Source organism: Colletotrichum jinshuiense, chromosome 12 (genome assembly GCF_051148585.1).
Source record: "Colletotrichum jinshuiense chromosome 12, complete sequence".
In the NCBI taxonomy this organism is placed as follows: domain Eukaryota; kingdom Fungi; phylum Ascomycota; class Sordariomycetes; order Glomerellales; family Glomerellaceae; genus Colletotrichum; species Colletotrichum jinshuiense.
The window spans coordinates 39,795-62,073 of record NC_139305.1 but is presented as its reverse complement, the minus strand read 5'-3'; the positions used below and the strand labels follow the sequence as shown (position 1 = coordinate 62,073).

General features: G+C 49.0%; 5 protein-coding genes across 5 annotated transcripts; 2 read left to right on the top strand and 3 right to left on the bottom strand.

Moving 5' to 3' along the window:
• Positions 1-587: 587 nt before the first annotated feature.
• EsH8_XII_000012 (uncharacterized protein) lies at positions 588-1,472 on the top strand (the record flags this gene model as incomplete). The annotated part of the gene is made up of 1 exon (XM_083273775.1): positions 588-1,472. One exon carries the CDS (start codon positions 588-590, stop codon positions 1,470-1,472), a length of 885 nt encoding a protein of 294 aa, XP_083120389.1.
• Positions 1,473-10,111: 8,639 nt separating this feature from the next.
• EsH8_XII_000011 (uncharacterized protein) lies at positions 10,112-11,845 on the bottom strand (the record flags this gene model as incomplete). The annotated part of the gene is made up of 4 exons (XM_083273774.1): positions 10,112-10,432; positions 10,479-11,205; positions 11,269-11,606; positions 11,711-11,845. The coding sequence occupies 4 exons, from the start codon at positions 11,843-11,845 to the stop codon at positions 10,112-10,114; spliced, it is 1,521 nt and encodes a 506-aa protein (XP_083120388.1).
• Positions 11,846-14,656: 2,811 nt separating this feature from the next.
• Positions 14,657-15,484, bottom strand: EsH8_XII_000010 (phytanoyl-CoA dioxygenase family protein; the record flags this gene model as incomplete). Its single annotated transcript, XM_083273773.1, has 1 exon — positions 14,657-15,484. The coding sequence occupies one exon, from the start codon at positions 15,482-15,484 to the stop codon at positions 14,657-14,659; it is 828 nt and encodes a 275-aa protein (XP_083120387.1).
• A 1,048-nt stretch (positions 15,485-16,532) lies between these two features.
• EsH8_XII_000009 (uncharacterized protein) lies at positions 16,533-18,071 on the bottom strand (the record flags this gene model as incomplete). Its single annotated transcript, XM_083273772.1, has 1 exon — positions 16,533-18,071. One exon carries the CDS (start codon positions 18,069-18,071, stop codon positions 16,533-16,535), a length of 1,539 nt encoding a protein of 512 aa, XP_083120386.1.
• A 3,142-nt stretch (positions 18,072-21,213) lies between these two features.
• Positions 21,214-22,059, top strand: EsH8_XII_000008 (uncharacterized protein; the record flags this gene model as incomplete). The annotated part of the gene is made up of 1 exon (XM_083273771.1): positions 21,214-22,059. One exon carries the CDS (start codon positions 21,214-21,216, stop codon positions 22,057-22,059), a length of 846 nt encoding a protein of 281 aa, XP_083120385.1.
• Positions 22,060-22,279: the final 220 nt, after the last annotated feature.

The window sequence follows — 22,279 nt, the reverse complement described above, 5'->3', positions numbered from 1 at the left end:
TGGTTGGTATACCAATTCTCCTGGATTTACATTGTCGCTTTGCTGTTGCAGAGACCCTTTTGCCTTTTTGGCATTGCTTGGGACCCTGTCAAAGAAATTAGCCCGAGAATGGAGGACGACAACCTCCCGCAATCGAGTCCGCCCACCGAAACGGATCTATCGTCCGTTCGAAATGGCCATGAGCCGAGAGAAACAGACATATTTCTGGCCGTGTTCGGAGTGACTGGGGTCGGGAAGAGCTCCTTCATTTCCCATCTCACCACTGACAATAGCAAGCCCGAGGTCGGACACAAACTGGATTCCTGTGAGTTCAAGACGTCGATACACCTCGACCACCAATCTGCCTGTAACTAAACAGATTCTGATGTGCCGTTGTCCCATATTTAGGTACCCAAGATGTGAAAGTCTACCAGTACGCCTATTCTGCCACTTGCAACATCTACATCATCGATACTCCCGGTTTCGACGACACATACAAGACAGACAAGAGTGTCCTACGGTCCTTGGTGGCTTGGCTCTCTTTGACGTACAAGAACAACATCCGCCTTCATGGAATTCTTTATTTGCATCGCATCACCGATTTGCGAATGCAAGGCTCCGCCAAGAGCAGTGTGACTCTGTTTCGCCAGCTGTGCGGCCCTGACAACCTCAATCGCGTCGTTCTTGTGACCACCATGTGGGACAAACTCGACGATGACAAGGTCGGTGTGTCAAGGGAAAAGGAACTCGTTGAAAACAACGAGTTTTGGGGCTGCATGGTGGAAAGAGGAAGCCAGGTCGAGCGCCACTACGACACAGTCGAATCCGCCCGAAAGCTTATCGACATCTTCCTTCCGCAAGGCCACGAACAGTCAAACAGACCCCCGCCACAAATGGAGCTGGCCATTCAGCGCGAGATGGTGGATCAGCACAAGGTTCTCGAGAGCACCTCGGCCGGACAACAAGTGTGCAACAAGTTGGACCAGGAGGAAGCGGAAATTGAGACCTGCATTGCGGAGTACCATGCAGATATGCATCGAATACGGAAGGAAAGAGGCCTCAACATGCTTCAGGAGCTTGAAGATCTCGAGAAGCAGATCAGGGGGGCAAAAAGCAAGAGTGAAAGAATTTTACATCACAGGCAGGCCGAGATGAAGAAGTCAATGGAAACACTGATAAGGGATAATTTTGACAAGGATGAACTGGAGCCGGAGGAAGAAAAGAAGAAGAGGCTCGCAAAGGAATACGTCGTAGGGGAGCTTGATGCGCAAACTTACTACGCCGGAGGCACGGCCTCCACAAGCACAAGCACACGCAGTAGTCAAAGCAGCAACCGTTCCAGCTTCATTAGCCTTCACCGAGTCATTTCTCCAGGCACTTCGCAAGTAATGGGGCAGCGGTGGTCTAACCGGGACCAGAAGGACATCAACGTCAGCATGAGTCTGCGGGGCAAGTATTGCTCCCTCATTGGTCCTGCGTTCAGCAAATCGTGAGTTCTCCCCATTTTACTCTCTCTTGGCTACTTCTCTATCCTTGTTGTATTTCCTTTTTATCTTCTTTGACTCTATTTTTATTGGTGTCAGCGGACGGGAAGCAGCTGACAGTATGAGGAAAGATATCTTCCACCATCCACGAGAAACAGTGTGGTGAGGTTGCAAGAAGCAAAGAGCATTCGAATGGTAAATATCATCCTCGGAGAGAGGTCATCATATTACGCCCATTACCACCAAGGACGGGTATTCAGAAAATGCTTCTGTGAGTACTCTTCAGACAATATCTTTGTCGTACCTCTCCCCGAGCATGGATCTTGAGGGCAATCATTTTCTAACCAAACCCAACTCCCATAACAGACCACGGATCTCTACAAAACACGTATCCAGAACTTTACAGCTTTATTAGCAGGGATAGCAACACCAGTTGCCCGATTGTTATCTCATTAGGTCCGCAGGGAAGCTACTTCATCAACGTGGCCGGGAGAAAGTCCATGCACTGCCACCCCAACGCAGTTCTACCCGAAAGCATCTCCATTCGAGACATTAGACGACTATGGTGGGGTATCGACGGGTCGTACATCCTGGAACGAGAAGACGACCAGCTCCACTGGCAGTTGCGCGGAAATTACAGCGGTCTCGAGAGCGTATTGTTGGAAACAGAGCAATGCAGGGTCAAGGTCAGTACTTGCCTCGCAGCAGTATAACATCCACGAATATCGTGACCATGAGAGCTGACCAAGAACGACGGGGTATGGAAATATATAGGAACTGGCTTTGGACATTGAAAACCCCAACGCATTTGCGCTCATTACGACACAGGGGTCCGTTGTTAATGAGGGCTCGGCCAACGTGGTTCACAGCTATTTTGGGGAGTTTGCAACGCAGCATTTCGGATCTAGAATGACGATTAGAGGCAGCTATCAAGTCAACAACCAGAGTACATCAACTGTCTACGAGTTACCTTAAGTGAGTCATGTACATAGAGACGCCTCCTGTTTCTAATAGCACATAGATTTAAAGCTCTTTCAATGTAGTTTCCTGTACAGATTCTAACCATAGACTCTGTACGTACTTGTACAAACTGCTAGAGAAATCTATAGAAGAACCGTAATTATAATAGTCAAATAAACAATTACAAACTTAGGTATTATGTCATATGAGAGCTAGATCTTTTGTAAGCAATACAAAAAGGGGACGCCTTCGGCGCGGGACGAAGCATGCATGCCTCCGTCCGGATGATCGTCGCCCACCAAGCTGATACAAGCATCTTTGCCGCGAACTCCCAATACATACGACAACATTCACTAGAGAACTCGGGATCCCGTCCGCTCTCTCATAGATAACCTAGTGAGGGCCGGAATAGTAGCTGGGTCGGTGGCGACCAGCGAATACCGTGTGTTGTATTTTTTTGCTTCCAGGTAATCTTCCGGTTGGGCCCGGTAATCAACTGGTTCTCATCCGGCCGTTTCCCTATGCCGCGCAGCATGCAGTGGAGGTGAAGCGCTATAGTGTACCGGCGGCCCGTTATGTAATCAAGCGGATCACCCGCTGGGGCGCGAAAAAGGAAAAGAATTCGATGCGCAAACACGTGGCAAGCCCGCTGAAAAACGTCGGATTTCTTGCGTTAGCAGGTGGGTCAGCGTTAATTAGCGGGCCTGTCTCCACTGTCGCTGGGCGCGAGGAACCAGTCAAGCAAGCAGTCAAGCCGCCACTCCAGTGGAATTTCGCCTGGCCAGAAGAATGGCCCTGCGCACAAATGGCTTCTTCGTGACATGCACCAGCTATCAGGACCTACACTTGCAATCAGGACATGCACCTGCATCAGCGGGCGTGGCTGTCACGGTCCATATGGTGAATTAATTGTAGGGGGCTGCATCAGTTGTTGAATGATATCCCACTCTGCGGTGGTGATCTCAGTCTTGGGTGCCGGTGATTGATGCAAACTCAATTCCAATATAATATCTATACTAGCTTATAGCCTCATTTTATATTAGTAAGTACTATGTCTAACCCTAATAATGCAAAATATTCAAAACCCGTCTAAGGCTGCATTGTAAAAGAATGCCCCAACCCTCTCTATTACTTATTACATCTGTATTCACTCATAAGAATAACCTTTTATTGGTTTCTCGGTACTTTTGCTTGTGAAGGAGCAGTGGCCTGGTGTGACGTCTGTGCCGGACACAACAGCCCAATTCAAAGGTAGTGTTGCTAATGACCCCCGTTCTGATGGGTCTGGATGGCAAGCCGCAGCTATCGCCGCACTGCAGCTACCAGCTACTGGAATTCCACCGAACCGCAGGCGACGCAAGCCCAATGCGAAAAGCATCACCCCAAGAGCAGCCCCTGAAGCCATGACAAGAAGGGCGGCAATTGGTGACCATCCGCAAGATGTGGTTTGCTCTTGGCGTTTCCCGTCGTCGCCGTAAACCTCAATCCTGACAAGAAATATGCTCTGCGAGATGAGCCAGTGTAGAGCACCGGAAAAGATAGCAAGTGGTAACGAGTATCTATACGGGAGTTGGAGGAAGTACGTATGTCGCTGGTTGCCTTCAGGCTTGGTAGACACTCGAAGACCCTTCCTATTTTTACTGTAGAACCGGTCCCATTCTGTAGCAAGGGATATGCAGGTAAAGAGGGCGTTGTAGTTGAAATAAATAAGTGACATTACGACTTGCGGAGTATTGACAAGCACCACGACGAGTAAAAGAGTGTTGGCCTCTGAGCTAAAGATATCCATAATGGTGTCACTGTGGACAACGCCTGGCCCATACTTTCCAGGAGAGGGCCCAATGGTCGAAAATCCGTGTAATAGAAGAAGGCCGCAAGTAAAAAGAGGTAGCATGCATCTGATGCTTGTGTTAGGTCTAGTAGTTGAACCGAGGAGAAAAGAATAGTGGCGGGTACTTACAGTGAAAAGCACACAGCCCATTGGGTGACACTGCCAGCACTAAACTTTGCGTCTCGTGTTGGATCAAATTGTTGCTGGCTTATATCCAAGTGCTTTCTGACGAAGTTTCTCTTCGCCTTGAGACACATGCTTTTGGTGTGCTCGTCAGGAAGCCTGAGATACGACGCAACAGCATCTCCGATCGTCAAGATTGGTGTTTGGTCAGTATCAATACCCTCATATGCAACAAGCAGCATGATTACACCCTTGAGCAAGTTAAGGCAAGTCACAACCCAGCAAATTGTCCTGCTGAAAAACAATTTCGAATGCTCCTGTGTTTCATTGCTGTAGCAGGATTGGACTTCCAGGTTCCAAGTATCCGGGTTTTTCTTGATATCGGCGACTTCTTCGTCACAGGGGGTATCACCGGACATGTCCGAGCCGTGATGACACACCCAGTCAAATGACCCAGAAGCACCACCGTAAGGGCCGCCATATTTTTGTAGGAAGTATTGAGTATCCTTTTCATCTCCTCCCGTGATATTATAAATAAGAAGAAGACTTCCTCGCTTAGACTGGTATGCAGTGCCGTAGTCGTTAAGGCAGGTCGATGCGTCGATAAAGTTGAGCGTTGTGTTTGGGAGATGACTGGTCATATTTGTGAGCCGATGCGTATCGAGTGTCTCTGGTAACGAAGTTGTATTTCCCATTAGTACTGATTGCGCGTCTGTCGTATACACGTAGTACTCATTCGTCGAAATCGAGGCAAAGATAATTGAGTTAAAGCTACAGCCAAGTTAGCATAAGTGTTTCTCATCCATAAGGGCAAGCATAGTATAATTACAGCAAGTGTATCGGGAACGACGATATTGATAACAGGATCCAGAGTAGTTTCCTTCGCAAAGTGATGTGCCAGAAGTTTCGAATAGTCGGTATGCCGATATCAAGCCACCTTTGCTCTGAGTGGGCCTTGTCAAGGTCCTGTCTCGTTGGCGCCATCAAACATTGCATACAATAATTACTCCCTGCAAGTAAAACTGTGCTGATAATGTTGATAACGACGTGGAGGGTTGTATTCCAAATCTTGACTGTGTTGTTTGAGCCCTCCCAGATAATGTCAATATCGTCGGGTTCTTCGTTCGAAACCCTGGTCGTCGCCCAGATAGTGAAAGACAAGTTCACCAAGAAAGTAAAAAATGCAGCGGCGGCAAAGGAGAGGGCACCTCTTCTCCATCTTTCGCGAGGCACCAGGCCCTCAGAGAACACGGATTGGAAGGAAAACTTCATCTTGAACGTGTTGACTGAACGAGAGAAATGCGTTGAACGAAAGAAAGTATTCTGTGGTGGTATGGGTAAGTTGTTTTTATCCCTAGCTGGTACATTTGGGGAAGCGGGCCTACAAACCGCTTAGAGTTGCAACTAGGACTGGCTAGAATTATGCCTGAGAGCACAATGAGCACCTGGTGTGCCTAAGAGAGATGGCCCAGTATGGGGGCCATAACACTGAGGGCGGCGGTGCGGCTGAGTTATCGTCCATCGACATTCTCTCGTGGTTCTGCGGCAGCCTTGCGGATTTATGGCTATACATGACGTCGTTAATACGAGGCGACGGATGGTTTCTCGAGTTTGCAAGTGCTGACGAGTGGCATAAAAAAGGCCTTGGCTGTGCAAAGGCTTACCTTGGCACTGGGCTTTTATGTGGAAGAGGTGTTCCACCACGTTGCTGACACACGCCATGGTTATAGTTGTACAGCGGGCTCTGTTTGGAATAGACGCGGGAGTTTGCACTTTAACATAAGGTATACCTGTAGATGTGTAGCTTGCCGTCATGCGTGCTGCCCTGCCGCGTGTGGAGTGGAACATCGCTCAACACAGTGGCAAGCATGTAGCATACTGCGGGCATTAGTTTTGGAACTAGCGTCTCGCTTTCGAAGACGTTGGAAGTGAATACACACGAAAGCCTTGCCAGCTAAAGCGACAGAGATTGTCTCGGCCAAAATGCCAGCGTAGGCTGCTTGCCAGGTCGCATCCAGGCTACCACGGCTGTACGTCTCATTGGTTTAGAACAAAGAGACTTCGCAGTCACAAATTGGCGAGAGTGGAGTAAACACGGGTTACTACTCGCACCAGATCATCCTGGGCCGATTAGCGCCCGCTCGCTAGACGTCTTGCCGTCGGTTTTGAGAAGGCTAGCATTACTGTCTCTCCTGTAGCCAAGATGCCTAATAATACATTAAATAATATCGTGTGCTTTCCATTGTCATCAGGTCACGTCAGGCAGGCTTTGTTGTTGACTAGGAAGTAAATGGCCGCCAGCTTGCTTGCTTTCTGTGACGACTGCAACAGAGTCCGCAGCAACTCGCGTAATTCCCATTTACAAGCCGAAATTCTAGCCCTCTTCCAGCCTGACTTATTAAGGTAGGCTGCTAATCATCTAATAACAGACTTTTATATATGCCACGTAGCATTCCTTTCGGTAGCCCCCTGAGGAACGCATTATGAGGCCATGCAGGCTGCAGCATCAATGATCACTAATCCTGCAGACAATGTCAGGCAGATAATTGTTATCCACGGAAAGGGAATACGCCTACCCACTCGGCATTACCTACCTCCCCCGTCATTATCTGCAAAGTACTTTTGTTCTGAGCCAATAAGATGTGCGGGAATCTCTGCGTCATGTGGCGCAAAAACAGCCTCAGCTTAGTCAAAAAGTCTAGCGTCAATGATTTCTTCCATCCCAGGCACCAAACCAATCCTTTCATCGACAAAAGTACCGCGCTCATTAATTCACCCCTAGTTGCGAATCTAAGCACCATAATTACCTCAATTTCACAAGCTATGGATGTCCCATGCGATATAAACGTGCCCGAAATGCCCCTGGTCACCGGGAAGCGTTACGCTACGGATGACGTTTGGAACTGCTATCGATCAGTTATTACCAGACTCTATCGAGATGAGCAGAAGTCTTTAAAGCAGGTCAAACAGATTATGGAGCGTAGCCACAGTCTCTATGCTACGTAAGTCTCGCTTGGTGGCACTATATATATATGTTCAGTATCTGACAGTGCGGGAAGCGAGAGAATGTTTAAGACTCGAATTCAGAGCTGGGGCCTTGATAAAAAGCTTAAGGAAGCTGAGGTCTTGCGTATCCTTCAGCTTAGGCAGGAACGCGAGGCGATGGGGAAGAAGTCTGAATTCTCCATCCGGAACCAGCAAGTCGACTGGAAAAGGTTGGAGCGCTATCTGGACCGACGCCCCGACCTGCACATCAAGCTCCTCAATTTCGTTCAAAACTCACCTAGTACGTATGTTAATATCATCTGCCGGACACCGTCGCCGGTTCTTAACACATCGTCTGTCCTGGGAGGGCCTTCTAAGGTACGGCTCCCTAAAGAAATGCTACGAATTTTCAGGGGCTACTTTAAGGGAGGGATAGAAAGTGGATGCATTATAAAAAGAAGCGAAATACATGGTTTTGCCGAGGAATTTCGTAGCCTGTGTGTTGTCAAGATGCACACCGATCTCGATAACGCAATAACCTTCCTATAGGCAGACAAGCTAGAAGCTGCATTCCGTACCCTAAATAGCGGCCTCGACTCCTTAGGACACTCAATTAAAGAACAAGATCCGCTACTATTTTTCATTTTATCCTACCGTACCTTACAGCTAGGACCTAGAGTAGCCGATTCTATCATCGTCTTTATTCACGAAATGCATGCGGCAGTACTAGGACACCAACACCCCCTCACCCTTGTGTGGAGCAGGTTCCGGCATCTCTCATAGGAGCTCCGTGCGAGGGTTCTTAGTATGATGGCTCTCAGTTGTGTCCATCTTTTCAAAGGTCAACTAGGAATCTTGAACAAAATGGTGGCATTGGCTCTCGGATCGACGTCAAATACTCTTTACAATCCGGGTGAGATAAACGGAAGCCAGTCTGACAAGCTCCTGTCCCAGTATTCCTCAGCCGCCGAAACATGCTTCACAAATGGGGATTACCAACGTTCTTGTGAATGCTTCCTGGTGATGGCCGGAACCTATTTATGGGGGCAGAAGTACGACGAAGCGAAGAACGCATTGTCTCGAGCTTACGCTCTGATTCAGCACAACAATCGTTGTCCTGTGAGTCCGTGGCTTGAGTTGGAGATCTCTTATTACGAAGTCATGGCTCGTCTGTTCTACCAGACTGGACAGATCGAGGAGGCCATTGAATATGGGTGCAAGGTATACAGTCATGCGCAAGATCATTTCCAATCAAAGAAACTTCAACCACTGAAAGCCATTCGAAATCTCATCGACCTTAGTCGTCAGCCTGGAAATGGAGGGGAACCTAAGCAATGGTGCGACACCTTGATTGCTAGAACGCAAACCATGTAAATACCAACTAGACGAGAATATGCCAACCATCAAGTTAAATATGGTTATTGGGGCGAAGATCTCCTTTGTGTTGTAAAAGACAAAAAGGCTTTGCGCCACAAGTTTACCGCGCCTCTTGTTACTATCCCCGATATCTAGTCTCACCGCGCAGGCTGCACCTTTGCTTTCTAACTATTTGTTTTTGTAACGGGCTAGGCCTGAATAAGTCTGTTCTTGCTGAAAATCGTGGCCAAGATCACACTCGCAATATTCGCAAGTCAGCCTTGATCAGGCCTGCGCAACAATCCCGATCATAACCCTGGTAATATACTAGAATTCCAGGTGGATAGCGGTCAGGACCTTTTTAGATAGGTTTCTCTTAATAAAAGCTTAAATCCATCCCTTCCCTATAGGTTCTGTGTCCTCCTTAGCATGAAGGATCCTCTCTGTGAATAACTTCATCTGCTAACAGTTTAAAGCAAGGCCAAGGGCATACTGGATACGCACCCGTCGGCTAGCTTAGCCTCCTGATTAGAGGAACGCCTCTGGAAGTCTGTAAATGATATATCTCTTGATTAGGTACCGTGTATACAATCTTAGAAGGTAGTTTAGATTAATATACTGAATAGCTGCCTTTCTTAGACACTTAGCAACGTCCTCGATGGCCTGGTTAATCTTACTTTTAGTGTGTAAGCCTATTAGGCTCTAAGTAAGGTGATTGTAAAAGATTAGGTTAGTTGGACAAGTAGTGAAAATGTTGTAATGGTTTAGGATAGGAGGAAGTAGGAGGTTAGATGTGGTGGTGAGGCATTTTTGGGTTGTCGGAATGGGGGTGGTCGGAAAGTGAGTATGTTGACTTATCATCAACGCTTCAACCACACCGAAGCCATGCTTACCTGCTCTTGTGGGGAGGCAAGGGAAGTAGATCATCTATTCTACTGTCTGGTAACTTTAGCAAGGAGGCAGTAGTCGTATTCATTGACTGTTGACACCAAGAGCTACACGCGTTTCTTGTCGGTAACGTTTTAAGAGCAAAAGTTGGGCCGTCATAAGGAACCATGTAATCCGTTCCTTATAACATCACAGCCGTAACTATCAGAAAAAAACCCATGGCTCCCATGAAGGGCCACGATAGGAAATGCTTTCCGCTCGCCTAAAAACATCTTCAGTTCGGATTCAAATCGATGGAGGCCGTTCATAGCCAAGCTCGGTCGTAGAGAGAAAAGATGCTGACATTGGAAGTAAGCCAAACACCAAGTAGTCAGAAACTCGTCGCATCGCTCAGCTAGCTATCTTGTTTATAATCGAATGGTAAAGTAACAACAAGAAAACATGGGGAAGAACCCAACTGTTTCCACATTTCCTGGACAGCACGGCAAACTCCAATAAACTCCGGTCACCCTGCCACCGGAATGCCCACCGCAGCACAGTTCGCGTCGAAAGCAGCGGCGGGACCCAGGTTCGTGCGCGTCTGGTTCTCAAACCCAAGGCGATTGACGTTGCTGCCGTCGACCTGGTACGAGGGCCACGTCTCGTTGCCGTTGAACTGTGAAAGACCGGCGTATGGGTTCTTCGCGAAGGCAGCCCAGGCGCCCCGGATGTAGAGGCCCGTCTCGGTCTCCTGCGGCGAGCTGGCGATCGGGGACTGGGGCGTAGTGTTGAACAGGACAGGGAGCTGCGCGCCATCAAACCTCAGCCTCCTGAGCCAATGCCTTTGCTGGTCTATGAAACGGGAAAGAAGCAGAGGGTTAGGTATTACTCACCTCTGATGTATGCCAAGCTCCGCTGTTCGGTGTTGTGCTCAAAATCATGTTGGGAAAGTTTCCAAAGTAACGATACCGCCATGTCGGATGGCCTGCCGCGGCCGCCCGCGTCGCCCTCCTCGCTGCTGGACATTCGAAAGTGACGAGGTTCAGGCCGGCCCAGACCGTCTCGTTGAACGTCGGGGCCCCGAGCTTGAACAGACCCGCCTCGTTGTCGTCGTTACCGACGATGTAGCCCCCGTTTGCCGATACCCGAGTGCTGTAGTTGGCGAAAACGAGCGCGTCGTCCACGACGGGCGCGAAAAAGGTTCCGCCGGGGGTGCCGGTGCCGCTCGCCGCGATGCCGTTGACGATCTCCGCCGGGCTCTTGAGGAGCATGCAGTTGTTGACGGTCATGAGATCCGTCTGCGCGTCGCCGCAGCCGACGGCGGCGGTGATGCTGAACCACTTGGCGTTGACGGACTGGTTGGTGAAGATGCCCAACCCGTTGGCGGTGCCGCTCATGGCGATGAACCCGTTCGCGATGGGGTCAGATGCGAACGCGTACGAGTAGTAGTCGACCAAGGAACCCCCAGCAGACTGCCCGAAGAGGGTGATCCTGTTGACGTCGCCGCCAAACTTGTCGATGTTCTCACGCACCCATTGTACAGCCATTCGGACATCAAGAAGGCCGAGATTCGGGGCCGAGGCGGGGTTGCCCGGGAACCCAAAAATATTGAGACGGTAGCTACGTTGTGCCAGGTTAGCGGTGACGATCTCGTCAACCATAGTTCTTATCATGCATAGTTACTTCAAGGACACTAGGACAACATCGGTTTGGTCCGTCATGAACTGTCCGTTGGTTGCGGGGACGCGAGAGCTTCCTGTAAGCCAAGTTAGATGAGCTTGGCCTGGTTTGCAAGATCCACGCATGCGCAGGCTATACTTACCCAACATAAAGGCACCGCCGTGAATCCAAACCATCACGGCCTTCTTCTCCTCGCCCACCTGCGGCTTGGTCCACACATTCAGCGTCAGGCAGTCCTCGCTTTGAGAGCCAGGGTCGGCGAGTACCCCGAGCACCGAAACGGCCGAGGTGGGAACACCGAGGTTGGCAAAGCCGTCGGGGATGCTGGCGTTGGCAGTTGGCTGCATACATTGGTGTCCCTGATCCGGGTTTCGTCAGTGTTTCTCTTCAATTCGCAATCTCTTCCTCCCGGCGGAAAGGCAAGGGATGATGGAGCTTGGCTTACAAAGGCAGAGCCGTTGATTGTCGACGATCCAGTAAATTTGGCAGGGGGCTGGAAGCGCAGGTTGCCAACGGGCGGCTGGGCGTACGGGATGCCCAAGTACTCAGAGACCTGATTGATATTTCCGTCAGTGGACATGTGTTCCAATTGCGCTGTTTCGTGAAGTACTAGCCTGAGAAGCGCTCGATGCGGCATGCCCCTGGACGAGTCCGCTGGTGGTCTGGACCGGCTGGCCAATGACCCAAGAGACAGCCCGGATGGGAGTGGCGGCGACGAGACTTGACGCTAGAACCACAACCCCCAGAACGTCGATGATGGTGTTTCGTGCCCTCATGGTGAAGTGTTGATGAGAGACTGGAGTGCCAAGACCCATGTGCTAAGACCTGGGTCCAGAAAACCGGGAAACTGGACGCTGAAAAGTGAGTGGGGTTACGAGAGGAGTTGCCAGGATCAAATTTGGGAATCCAGATGAACAGGGATATTGTATACCTATAGAATACAAACGAACCAGTCATAGGTTTCCCGGTCGAGAGGAGGGAAGAATGGTGCGGTAGCCGCTGGTCAAGACGACTTGTCCTCCTCTCCTATCTCTTCCCATCCCCTCCACTTGCCTCCCCTCCTCAAACCTGACACAACCCGCCTTGACGATCCGGGAACTCTGCTCTGGCCGAAAAGAAAACCAGGGGCAGCAGTTAACTCGGGGAGGACAGTCACACCTTGCGAGTCCGGTGACGTCTGGGCTTTTCCAGTCGTCCAGGCCGAGAGTGTGGCAGTCTTGCAGTAGCGCCGCAGCACGACTTACAAATTTTGAGATGAACTGTAAGACGGTGGATGCAGGGGTAGCCGGTTACCGGCAACCCGACTGGCGCCGTGAAGGTTCCACTCGGAGAAGTTTTTCGATTGTAATGCTTATGTTCCGTTAGGCAATAGGTTCAGAGGGATCGATGCCAATTGCTGCCGTCCAAAATGATGGTTTGATTGTGGCAATAATGCTTGAAGAAGACAGAAAAGCAACGACAGATCCGCTCTGGCCTTTTTATGCTAGTGTGGTACGTACCGCACCGTACCTTGCCACCTTTTCCTGATTATGCTTTACGCTCGGCGACGGCACTTGTCCGTCATTTTGTGTTGTCCGAGGACTGCGGCATGGTGCTACTACAAAAATCCGCCATGATGGTCTAGACATGGAGTCGCTGTTTGTAGCCATCTTCTCCGCCTTTCATACCTATTTTTTCTTTTTTGTTACATTGACTGCTAGTCAAATAGATCATCTGCCTAATATCGAAAAATTCCATTGGGCTCTGACCTGTCCCTCGCAACCAACGATCTTCATGACCACGCTTTGATCTCTTGCCAACTATCCCAGCTCAGGTGCTTTGCACGGACTTGCCGCTGCCTTGTCGGCACTATGGACGGCCAATAAGCCAGTTTCTGCAACCTTTTATCCAGATGTGGGCGTCAATCTAACAAACGTAGCAAAATATTATATGTTGCAGGCCAGGAGCGTAGGGAAAAGGTTCTTATAGTTTAAAGTGCTTGATTAAGTCAAGTCTAGGAATAGCTGCGGTAGCCGGTCCTGTAGATATACTGGCCGAGGCTGCTTACTAAGGCCGTTGGTGAGCTCAAGTTTCAGCGAGACCGATAAAAAAGCCCGCGGGGCATCAACTCCTGCTCGTCAACCACCCTTAGAGAGTTTTATGTGCCTGCGCCACAATGCAAGAAAGACTGCTGGACGTTCATCACCCAGCACTGGACGAAAAAGGTGTATCTGCAGCTGTGCGGGACCTCTGACTTCATTGTCAAATTCATCTGCGACGACAGCCGTGCGTCTCCACGACGCTCGACCCAAACCGCCGCCCTTGGCGACGACTTACTGGGATCGCACCAGTCGCGGCCTGTCGTCCGAGCTGAGAAGACGGAAACTGGCATGGGAATCCTGGGCAAGGGCAAACGCACGGAGCATGTCAACGTCCTTTCGTCTAAGTCAACCAGGCATTGGCATAGGACACGTGATAGAACACGTGATTACTGTTTACATAGACAGATACACGCCAGAACCCCTGGGGAGGGTTCAACCTTGAAGATATCACTTTTTTCATACCTAGCTTTCACTTTGCTGTTCACGTTGTTTGGTCCTTTCTGCTCTGTTCGCCTGGTTTACGTTGACCCTCTATTCGCGACATCTCACGACCGCTACGGGATCGATCCCGTTCCCACGACAGTCTTACCCCTTCTGGCAGATCCGGAACGGCTGCCAGAAAGACTGTGACAGAGCAGGTTAATCTGTTCGACCACGCACTCAGGCCTATTTGATATCCACTTTCGACGACTTCATGCGCACGGTTCCATCTGTCCTTAGTTCCGACAGAGTCCTGTTATTAGACTTGAGCATACATGGGCAGTATCATGACGGCTGGAAGATAAAACAGGTTATCGGTTGTAGCCTCAGCCACGGAACAACATATCGTTCCGACTTTCTACGTTGAAATGGCACCACAATCAGACCAAATGAACTTTCCCTCCCACTTCCGTCTCCGGAATCCGTGCATGCTAACTAAGCTCGAATAGTGTCCTCCTTCCACCCAACAAGCCCTGAGAATGGGCACCACTCTTACGTCTATTTTGCCTGCATCAAGGCTGGCAGCAATGCATGATGTAATAGCACCTGCTCTTTCTCCCATCAGACGGCCTTGTACCGCTTTACCATCTCCGCCATCTTGGGGCCTCTGGCCGCTGCAGGCCTGGTCATGGCGGGCATTTGCTACACAAAGATCACCGTGTCGCATAATTATTCTTCACTCGGTAAACTTCTTTACACTTGAACGCTACAGTCAACAAAATATTTTGCGTCCATCTTCGGATACTTGGCAGTTTAACCTACGGTAGTATGCTTAGATGGGAGGAATCTTGGCTATCTGTTAAAATACCAATCATTATGATTCTGTAAGTTCAATCGACAGCAACTGTCTCGCCAGCGACTTTCTCCCTGTCGGGATACTGCACCGACATATATCTCAGATCGCCCGTCATGCCAATGTTTCCAACGGGGTTGAGGCCAAGCCACTCCCTAAGCTCCTCACTACAAGAATCCTGGATCTCCTTGGGCAACTTGGCAGTCCAGTTGACCTGCTGGCGCATAAAGGGTGCAGTGTAGTAGCCAAACAACAGCGCGCGGTCCTGGTCTTTGGTGATGTTGCTACCAGAGGTGTGCCACACACGACCATCCATGACAATGATGTCGCCGGCCTTTCCCTCAAACGGGACCAGCAATTCGGGCGCGTTCTCGGGTACCTCGTTGCGGTACACCCACTTATTTGACCCAGGTATGTATTGCGTCGCACCATTCTCCTTATTCACGTCTGTCAGGCACCAGATGACGTTAAGCGCCCAGACATTTTGCCATGGATCAGGGAATACAATGCTCTGGTCCGAATGCAGGGCCATGCTCTTAGATCCGGGGCGCGCAATGTTGGCAGTAAAGTTGCTGATGAGAAAGTTCTCGCCTAGCACTGCCTTTACCATAGAGATGGCAGTCGGGTGCGAGATGAGCTCTCGGAAGATCTGGTCAAGCTCCATCAGATAGAAGATGCGCACATTGCTGGGGTTGGGGTCCAGAAAGGATAGGTATGTGTCCTCGCCACGTGCCTCAGCTGTCGCCTTAACCTTCCACAGCCGGTCAAGAGCGGCGGCCGCCTCTTCTGCTGTGAGTACCGAGGGTACTCGGGCCCATCCGTGCTCTCTGAGATGACTCTTGGCTTCTTCAAGGTCGAGAGCCATAATCGATGAGAGATAATGCTAGATACAGACTAGAAAATATAGTTTACTAGTTCCTTATTGATTAGCGTAAATATATTGAGAGTCTAAAAGAAGACAGAGACAATCTCATACAGATCACGCATACGAAGAGAAATAAGTAGTGATCGCCCGACAGAGATTAGGGTAAGGGTTACTATTATAACCAATTTCCGGATCTTGTTTCCAGGAGCGGCATGTAGAAGAGCCACCGCATCAAGCCAACCGTTGTGTTGCGGATAAACAACTCCTCAATCAACCCCGCCTCATTACATATCACCCTGGTATTGCTGCAGCTTACTGTAAGCCGTGGACTTAACATGCCTGATGGTAATGGCTCGCTTATGATTGATCGGCAGTCTAGTCCAATTGATTGCGCGTACGCACCCTCATTGATAGTCATTGTAGCCAGTACCAGACCAAGCTGTGCCGCATTGGCACATGCTTATCGGCGATTCATTTCTATAGCGGTGTGTATTTCCTGCAACCCCTTTGCTGATTTTTATTTGACAAAAGCTTCCTTGTAATCTCGAATCATGCATTCAGCTATTGCCGGTTCACTACAGCCACATGATGTAACATGCGACCAGGTATCTTGTTGGCTGGGGCACAGAACACCCGACCAGCATCCACACGGTTCGGGTTCGTTCTTGGCCTACGACAACTGCCAGAGGTTGGATTGTTGCTTCATGGGCCAGTCGTTCAACAGTGTCTAGGTTCGTGCAGTGATACGTAAATGAATAGCTAAGAAAATCAGCAACTAAAAATTTAGGTAAAATTTATTTACGTGGCAAACATCGTAATTAGATCATTTGAGGCCCGCACGACAAATAGGCTGGATGCTAGGACTAAAGTCCTGAGCCAGCTATGCTGGGGTGTGTCAGCTCATCACTTCACCTTGATCCATCAAAGCTTCTCAGTGTCGCATCGAAAATACTGATGTACTGTACATTCTCACTTGAGCAGTACCCTGCTCGTAATCTCAATCAAAGGCAAGCCGTCTCCAAAGGTATTAACAAGATAAAGGTCAATTTCAGTCAACTACGTCATGATCTGGATTGAGACTAACCGACATTGACTGCTGCGCTATTTTATCAACTTCTTTGAGTCTCTGAAGGTGCTGTGCATTATGGTCAGGCGACATGTACTTCAATATGGCATATGCGCCTGGAAGATTGGAGAATCCATCGTCATCCGAATCAGATAACTCTGGCAAGCCCTTTTCCAGTATGGCGTCATCGTCATAGAGCATTCCTGCGCTCTCTTCGAGGTCTTTCATCACGAGGAAAGACCTGTCGTTTTTGTATAAGTATCTCTTCAGCATCAGAAGATATCTCATTTGTTTACCGTCTGATGCCAACCTGATTGCTTTACGGTAGGTATCAGAGGCTCTTCCAAGAATCCTCTTCTCCTCAACGGTTAGAGTGACTACTTCTCCCCAGTCCATATCGAACACCGTTGATTTGCGGTCTGATGAGGACATAGATGTCGTTGAATCCGTGGAGGGGTCCAGGTTGCTGGCCGAGTCTGGCTTGTCGGCCAAGACTGGCTTGTTGGCAGAGTCTCGCTCGTCGGCCGAGACTGGCTCTTCAGCGGCGTTTGCTTTTGCTAAGACACTATCCACCAATTTGTCCCAGAGTTTGGGCCCGCTGAAAGCAACTTCTAACTCCGGGATGATCGTTGGCTTAGTCGATCGTGCATGGTGGTTCGAGTTGAAGTAGAGGTGGTGTAGACCAAACATCTTCGGCCCCTTGGGCATCCTAGCCGACATGGTAGCATGAACTTGGAACCTGCCGCGAGGGCACCGGACCAGCATTGCTGTATTGATGATAGAAGGTATTCCGCTCTGGCTTCCACGGTCTTCGAATATCCTCCAAGATGCAACATCGTGTGAGCCTTTAATGAGGCCGTTGATAAATCTACCGCCTTTAAATTTTGCGGTCCTTTGATGCGTTTGTGTAACACTGAAGTTGATTTGCGCTGGGCCAGGCGTCGCTCCTGCGCCAGCGGTGATGTCACTACCGTTTTGAATCTCTTGTTCGCTTATATTGATCGGTAGCCCCTCAGGGTAGATCTTCAAAATCTTCGGCAGACAGCCCTGTTGTTTGTGTTGTTTAGATGACTGGTCTTGCATTGTGTCGCTGACAGGCCTTTCTTCCTTGACTGAGATATCGATGTCGGCACCGCGAAATCGGAATTGTCGAGAAAAGGACCTCACAAATCGGAAGACGAACCTTATCAGGTAAACATCTTGTTCTCGATATCGCGTCCTCTCCACTTCCGTCAGCTTCGCATGGAAGTACGCATCTTTCTTAGGGAATGCGTCCATCGAGCCGTCGAACTCAGCCATGATAATTCCGTCACCCGGGAGCTTGGCCTGAAAATGATTATCTTCATGAGCCTTCACGCCTTCATGAAACGCATCATTCCCTTCGCTATCTTCATTGATCTCGACTTTGATGTTCGATGGTGGGCAGCCAATCTCATCGGCATTGGTAGAAAGATCAGCCACCATGGTGCCGACGTTGAGCTTGTGAGGAGAATATGAAAGGGATGCTGGAGAGGTTATCATGAAGCGGCGACTTATAACTGACCGTGCTGCAGAGTTGTTTGGAGAGGCTTTTGATAGTGGGGATTCCCACAGCTAAATACTACTGTCTTTTCGTAAGATCAATTTAGTTGCACAAACAAAAGGCATTGAATCATTTATTCTATCAATATCCGGATAGCCTTTTGGAGTATGTAGTGCGATACGGGTTCCACAGACCCGCAGCTCGTGGCGGGTCGCTGTCGGGGCGATAGCCAATGCAGCGGCGGTGCTTAAAGCTCGTGTGATGTGAGGTGACACAGCATATAGAATATCACCAATAGCTACAGGTCACAGCGACACGTTGTCGCTAAGTGTGTTGGACTTGCCTTATCCGGTAATCCGATGTAGGGTCTAGCCCCCGAGATACTACGTTAGATCCGTAGCTGAACTGCGTGTTCCTGTATTAGTAAAAAGTGGCTGGGAGTATTGGTCAAGGGAACTCCAGCCGAAAACAGATGACTCCAGATCCAATTGAGCGTGTGGTAGCAATATCCAAACGGTTCAGTAGTCGTAGTATGGCGGCCCCATGGCACATGTCCCAGCAGGCAGTCTCACCGGTGTGCTTGTGTCCCCGATACGAGGGCTTGAAGGTCCAACACATGCATGCAACCGTTACGATAGTGCATGTTGGCTATGAGGCGAGCAGATTGCTGCGTTAGATGATGCCGCTGGTTCAGAGATTCGCTGGAGCTAAGCAGGTTGTCACAGTCACAATTCAATGGCAGGAACAATCTATCAACCATAGGATGTTAGCTCTCCTCGCTGGTGCTATCAAGCACTTCGGCGTCCTCGACCTGGTAATCCTTCGTGCAACTGTGCCTCAGTATGCTATGTCGTTGGGAGGTATTCCATTTGTGGCATGCAGGTGAAAAAAACAACCCCCCTTAGCGTGCTGCCAGCTTGCAGCCGGTGAAGACGAGACGAACCCTGCAGCTTCGTTCGCCTTGTTCTGGTCGGAGGTCGTCTGCTGGCTGATGTCGAATCGTAGAATGTCACGAAGGATATTGCATCCAGTTCGCGCCACCCATTTTGTTAGCGTCTGAGTTGGGTCATGTACATGCGGGTAATGTGTGCTTTCCGCCTTTATTCCCATCAACCCCGCCTCATCCCAAGCAGATTGTCAACAGAGAGTCAGCTAGAGGCTATTCAAAAGACCCTATTAATATACATACAGATCATGCTGGTCTCAACAAGTTCAACGGTCCATATCACCCCGGATTCAGAGAAATCAAAACCGTTATCGAGAGGCTTCGCGCCAAGCCCCTGATTCAGCAGGCTGACGACGTCTTACTTGAGAAGCACTACACAAGTCAAAGGCTTATAATTAAGCGGCTCTCGGGGGAAGAACTATCAATGGATCAATGCTATATCAATCTTGTTATCGTGGAACAGGTCCAAGCGAAGACGCCCCAAGAAGTCGGACTGGAAGCGAAAAACTCTGCGCCGAAGCCGTCGCTGTTCTCGCTGCTAGCGCGACTCAATATTGAGTCATTATCAGGTCACGGTCAAGTCCAGTTGAAAGATCTTTTCAGTCGACGGAAAAACTTTAACGGGAAGGAAATATCTCCTAGGAGGGTCTTGATTCGCGGACGCGCTGGGGTAGGCAAGACCACCCTGTGTAAGAAGATGGTGCATGAGTTTGTTCGCGGCGGCATGTGGCGTGATCTATTCGACCGTGTGCTCTAGGTGCCGCTGAGAAACTTCCTTTGCAACGAGCTACTCTACCAACCTAACGTCGTCATCACCTCGCGGCCGTACGCCAGCATCCCTGTTCATGGCCAGCCTATTGATCTCAAGCTGGGAACAATTAGATTCAGCTTAATTGAAGTGGGCAAATATATCGAGAAAACGCATAATAAGACGGATGCAAAGAAGGTTGACAAAATTAAGGTTTTCCTTTAACACCACAAGCTTGCTATAAGTCTCGTCTGGGTACCTATATAGCTAGATGCTCTCTACTATTGTTAGAGTGGCGATAACTATAGCAACAAGAAAGTTGAAACTATAACTACACTCTATATACCGTATTTACAAGCGGGCCTATAAGACTAACAAGAGGCGTTAACCTAATATCTATAATCAAACGACTCTATTGTAATCTAAGATACTTCCCTATAACCTAACAAAGCGTTAATAATAAACTATAGTAGAGTTTATTAAAACGACCAGCTAAATTAAAGTAGAGACCCTGAAGATAAAGAGTAGAGTTTATTAAAAATAGGCAAGTAGAGTTTATTATTTTTTCTAGCTGTAAATTTAATAAAAAGTATATACATTAAAAGCTAGCGTTTTAGAGAAGCTGTATTCTAGTTTTATAACGTAGTAGTTTTATAACGTAGTAGTTTTATAGAAGAGGAGTAAATAGAGGTTTAAGATTAAAGAGGAAATAAAGATATAGTTGGTATTTAAGTGTATATAAGCCTTACCTTAATACGTAAGGCGGTATACAGCTAGTATAGTATAAAGCGTAGTGTAGGTATAAAGCTAGCGCGGTTTATAGCACGTTTAGATAAAGCGATCTATAGCCAACAGCATGCTAATTAACACTAGGGCCCTCTCTTACCTTAATATGTAGGGCGGCGTGTAGCTAGTGTGGTGTAAGGCGTAGTATAGGTGTAAAGCTGATGCGGTTTACAGCGCGCCTAGGTGGAGTGGTCTATAGCTAACAGCATGCTGATTAGCGCTAGAGCCCTGCCTTTATACTAACTTAACCACCAGGTTGTATAGCTATATAATGTAAGTGATTACTTAGTAGGGCTGATTAGCTATTACTAATATAGTTAAATAGACTACTAGGCTGTTACTTATAAAGTCTAATCAACTAATAGGCTAGCTATAAAGATAGTATAAGTAATCACTAGGTAGAGCTGATTAGCTATCGCTAGTATAATAAGCTAGACCATTACACTATCGCCTATAAAGTATAATTAAGCTTTAGGCTGACTATAGATATAATATATATAACCACCTAGTAGAGCTCTCAGGCTAAAGGAAAAAAGAACCATAAGGAGGGGTTGATCCAGAAGAGGCAATCCAGCCTCCTAGGTCAACTAGGTCTGTCGTGCTCACGCGTGGGTTCTGATCAAACCTTTTCTCATACTGCAATTCCACCATCCGCACCACAATGTCTACTGCTTCGACAACCTCGCCAACGGCCCCCTTCCCCTCGTTCGAAGAGCAACGACAAGCGAACCAACCTGTCGCCCTAACGACAGAGGCCAAGCGAATCTTCTGGAAACTACAAGGCCCGCTCTTGGACCACATCTCCGTCGTTCAAGACTGGCGCAACAGAGAATCACCACGCGAGCCCTTCGCCCATCAGGACTCTACAGGCAACATCACCAGGTGGCACCCTATCGCACAAGCGCCACTTACAGAGCCGAAGGTCGGGTCTGTTACCGTGAGGGTCGATGTGCTAGAGCAATGGCAAGATCAGTGGCTCGAGCGACATGAGCGGCATGCGGATCCAGGCGACAAGGAGGATATCTTCGGGGAGCTGGATACGGAGCTCTACGGGGAATCGGGGGAGGAGGACTCAGAGGATGAGGACGAGGGCCCGCAGCTCCTACGACGCTGCAACACGGATCGACCACGTAGGCCGCCACGTCTGGTCGTCAAGCCATCATCAGTTTATAAGGGATATGTTACGGTGCGCGACTATATCTCGATAGTGCACCCGTGGCTCCTAGGCCAGCGTAAGGATATTATACAGGCGGATAATGTGTGGGGTGGTAAGAAGCCTGTGGACTATGAGAGGCTGGCGGTCAGCTATACTCCGCCTGATCGTTTGAAGATCATGGATGAGGAGCGATATGTCAGTCTCCTGGCCCCGCGGAAGCCTGCAGTTGTCAGTGCCGCTTCAGCTCCCCTCATCGAATGGATGCGGCAAAACCCGCTGCCGCCGATGAATTACCAAAATCTCTACAGTACATCGTCGGACATGCCCCAGGGCTCACAAGCCGGGCAGTGAGTGGTTAGGGTAGAATACTTGCTCCTGAATTACATATCAACATACTAGCCTAACAATCAATTTATGGCTTTAAATATCTGCTGCAACTTAATCCAGTGTATTGTGTTTTTCTATCAAACTGGGGCACTTGAGCGGCGTCACAGTAGTCCAAAAGAAAAGTGCGCGCGAGCGAATTGATAAGACGCGTGCTTGCTCATCTCCCAAGATTTTCTTAACAGTA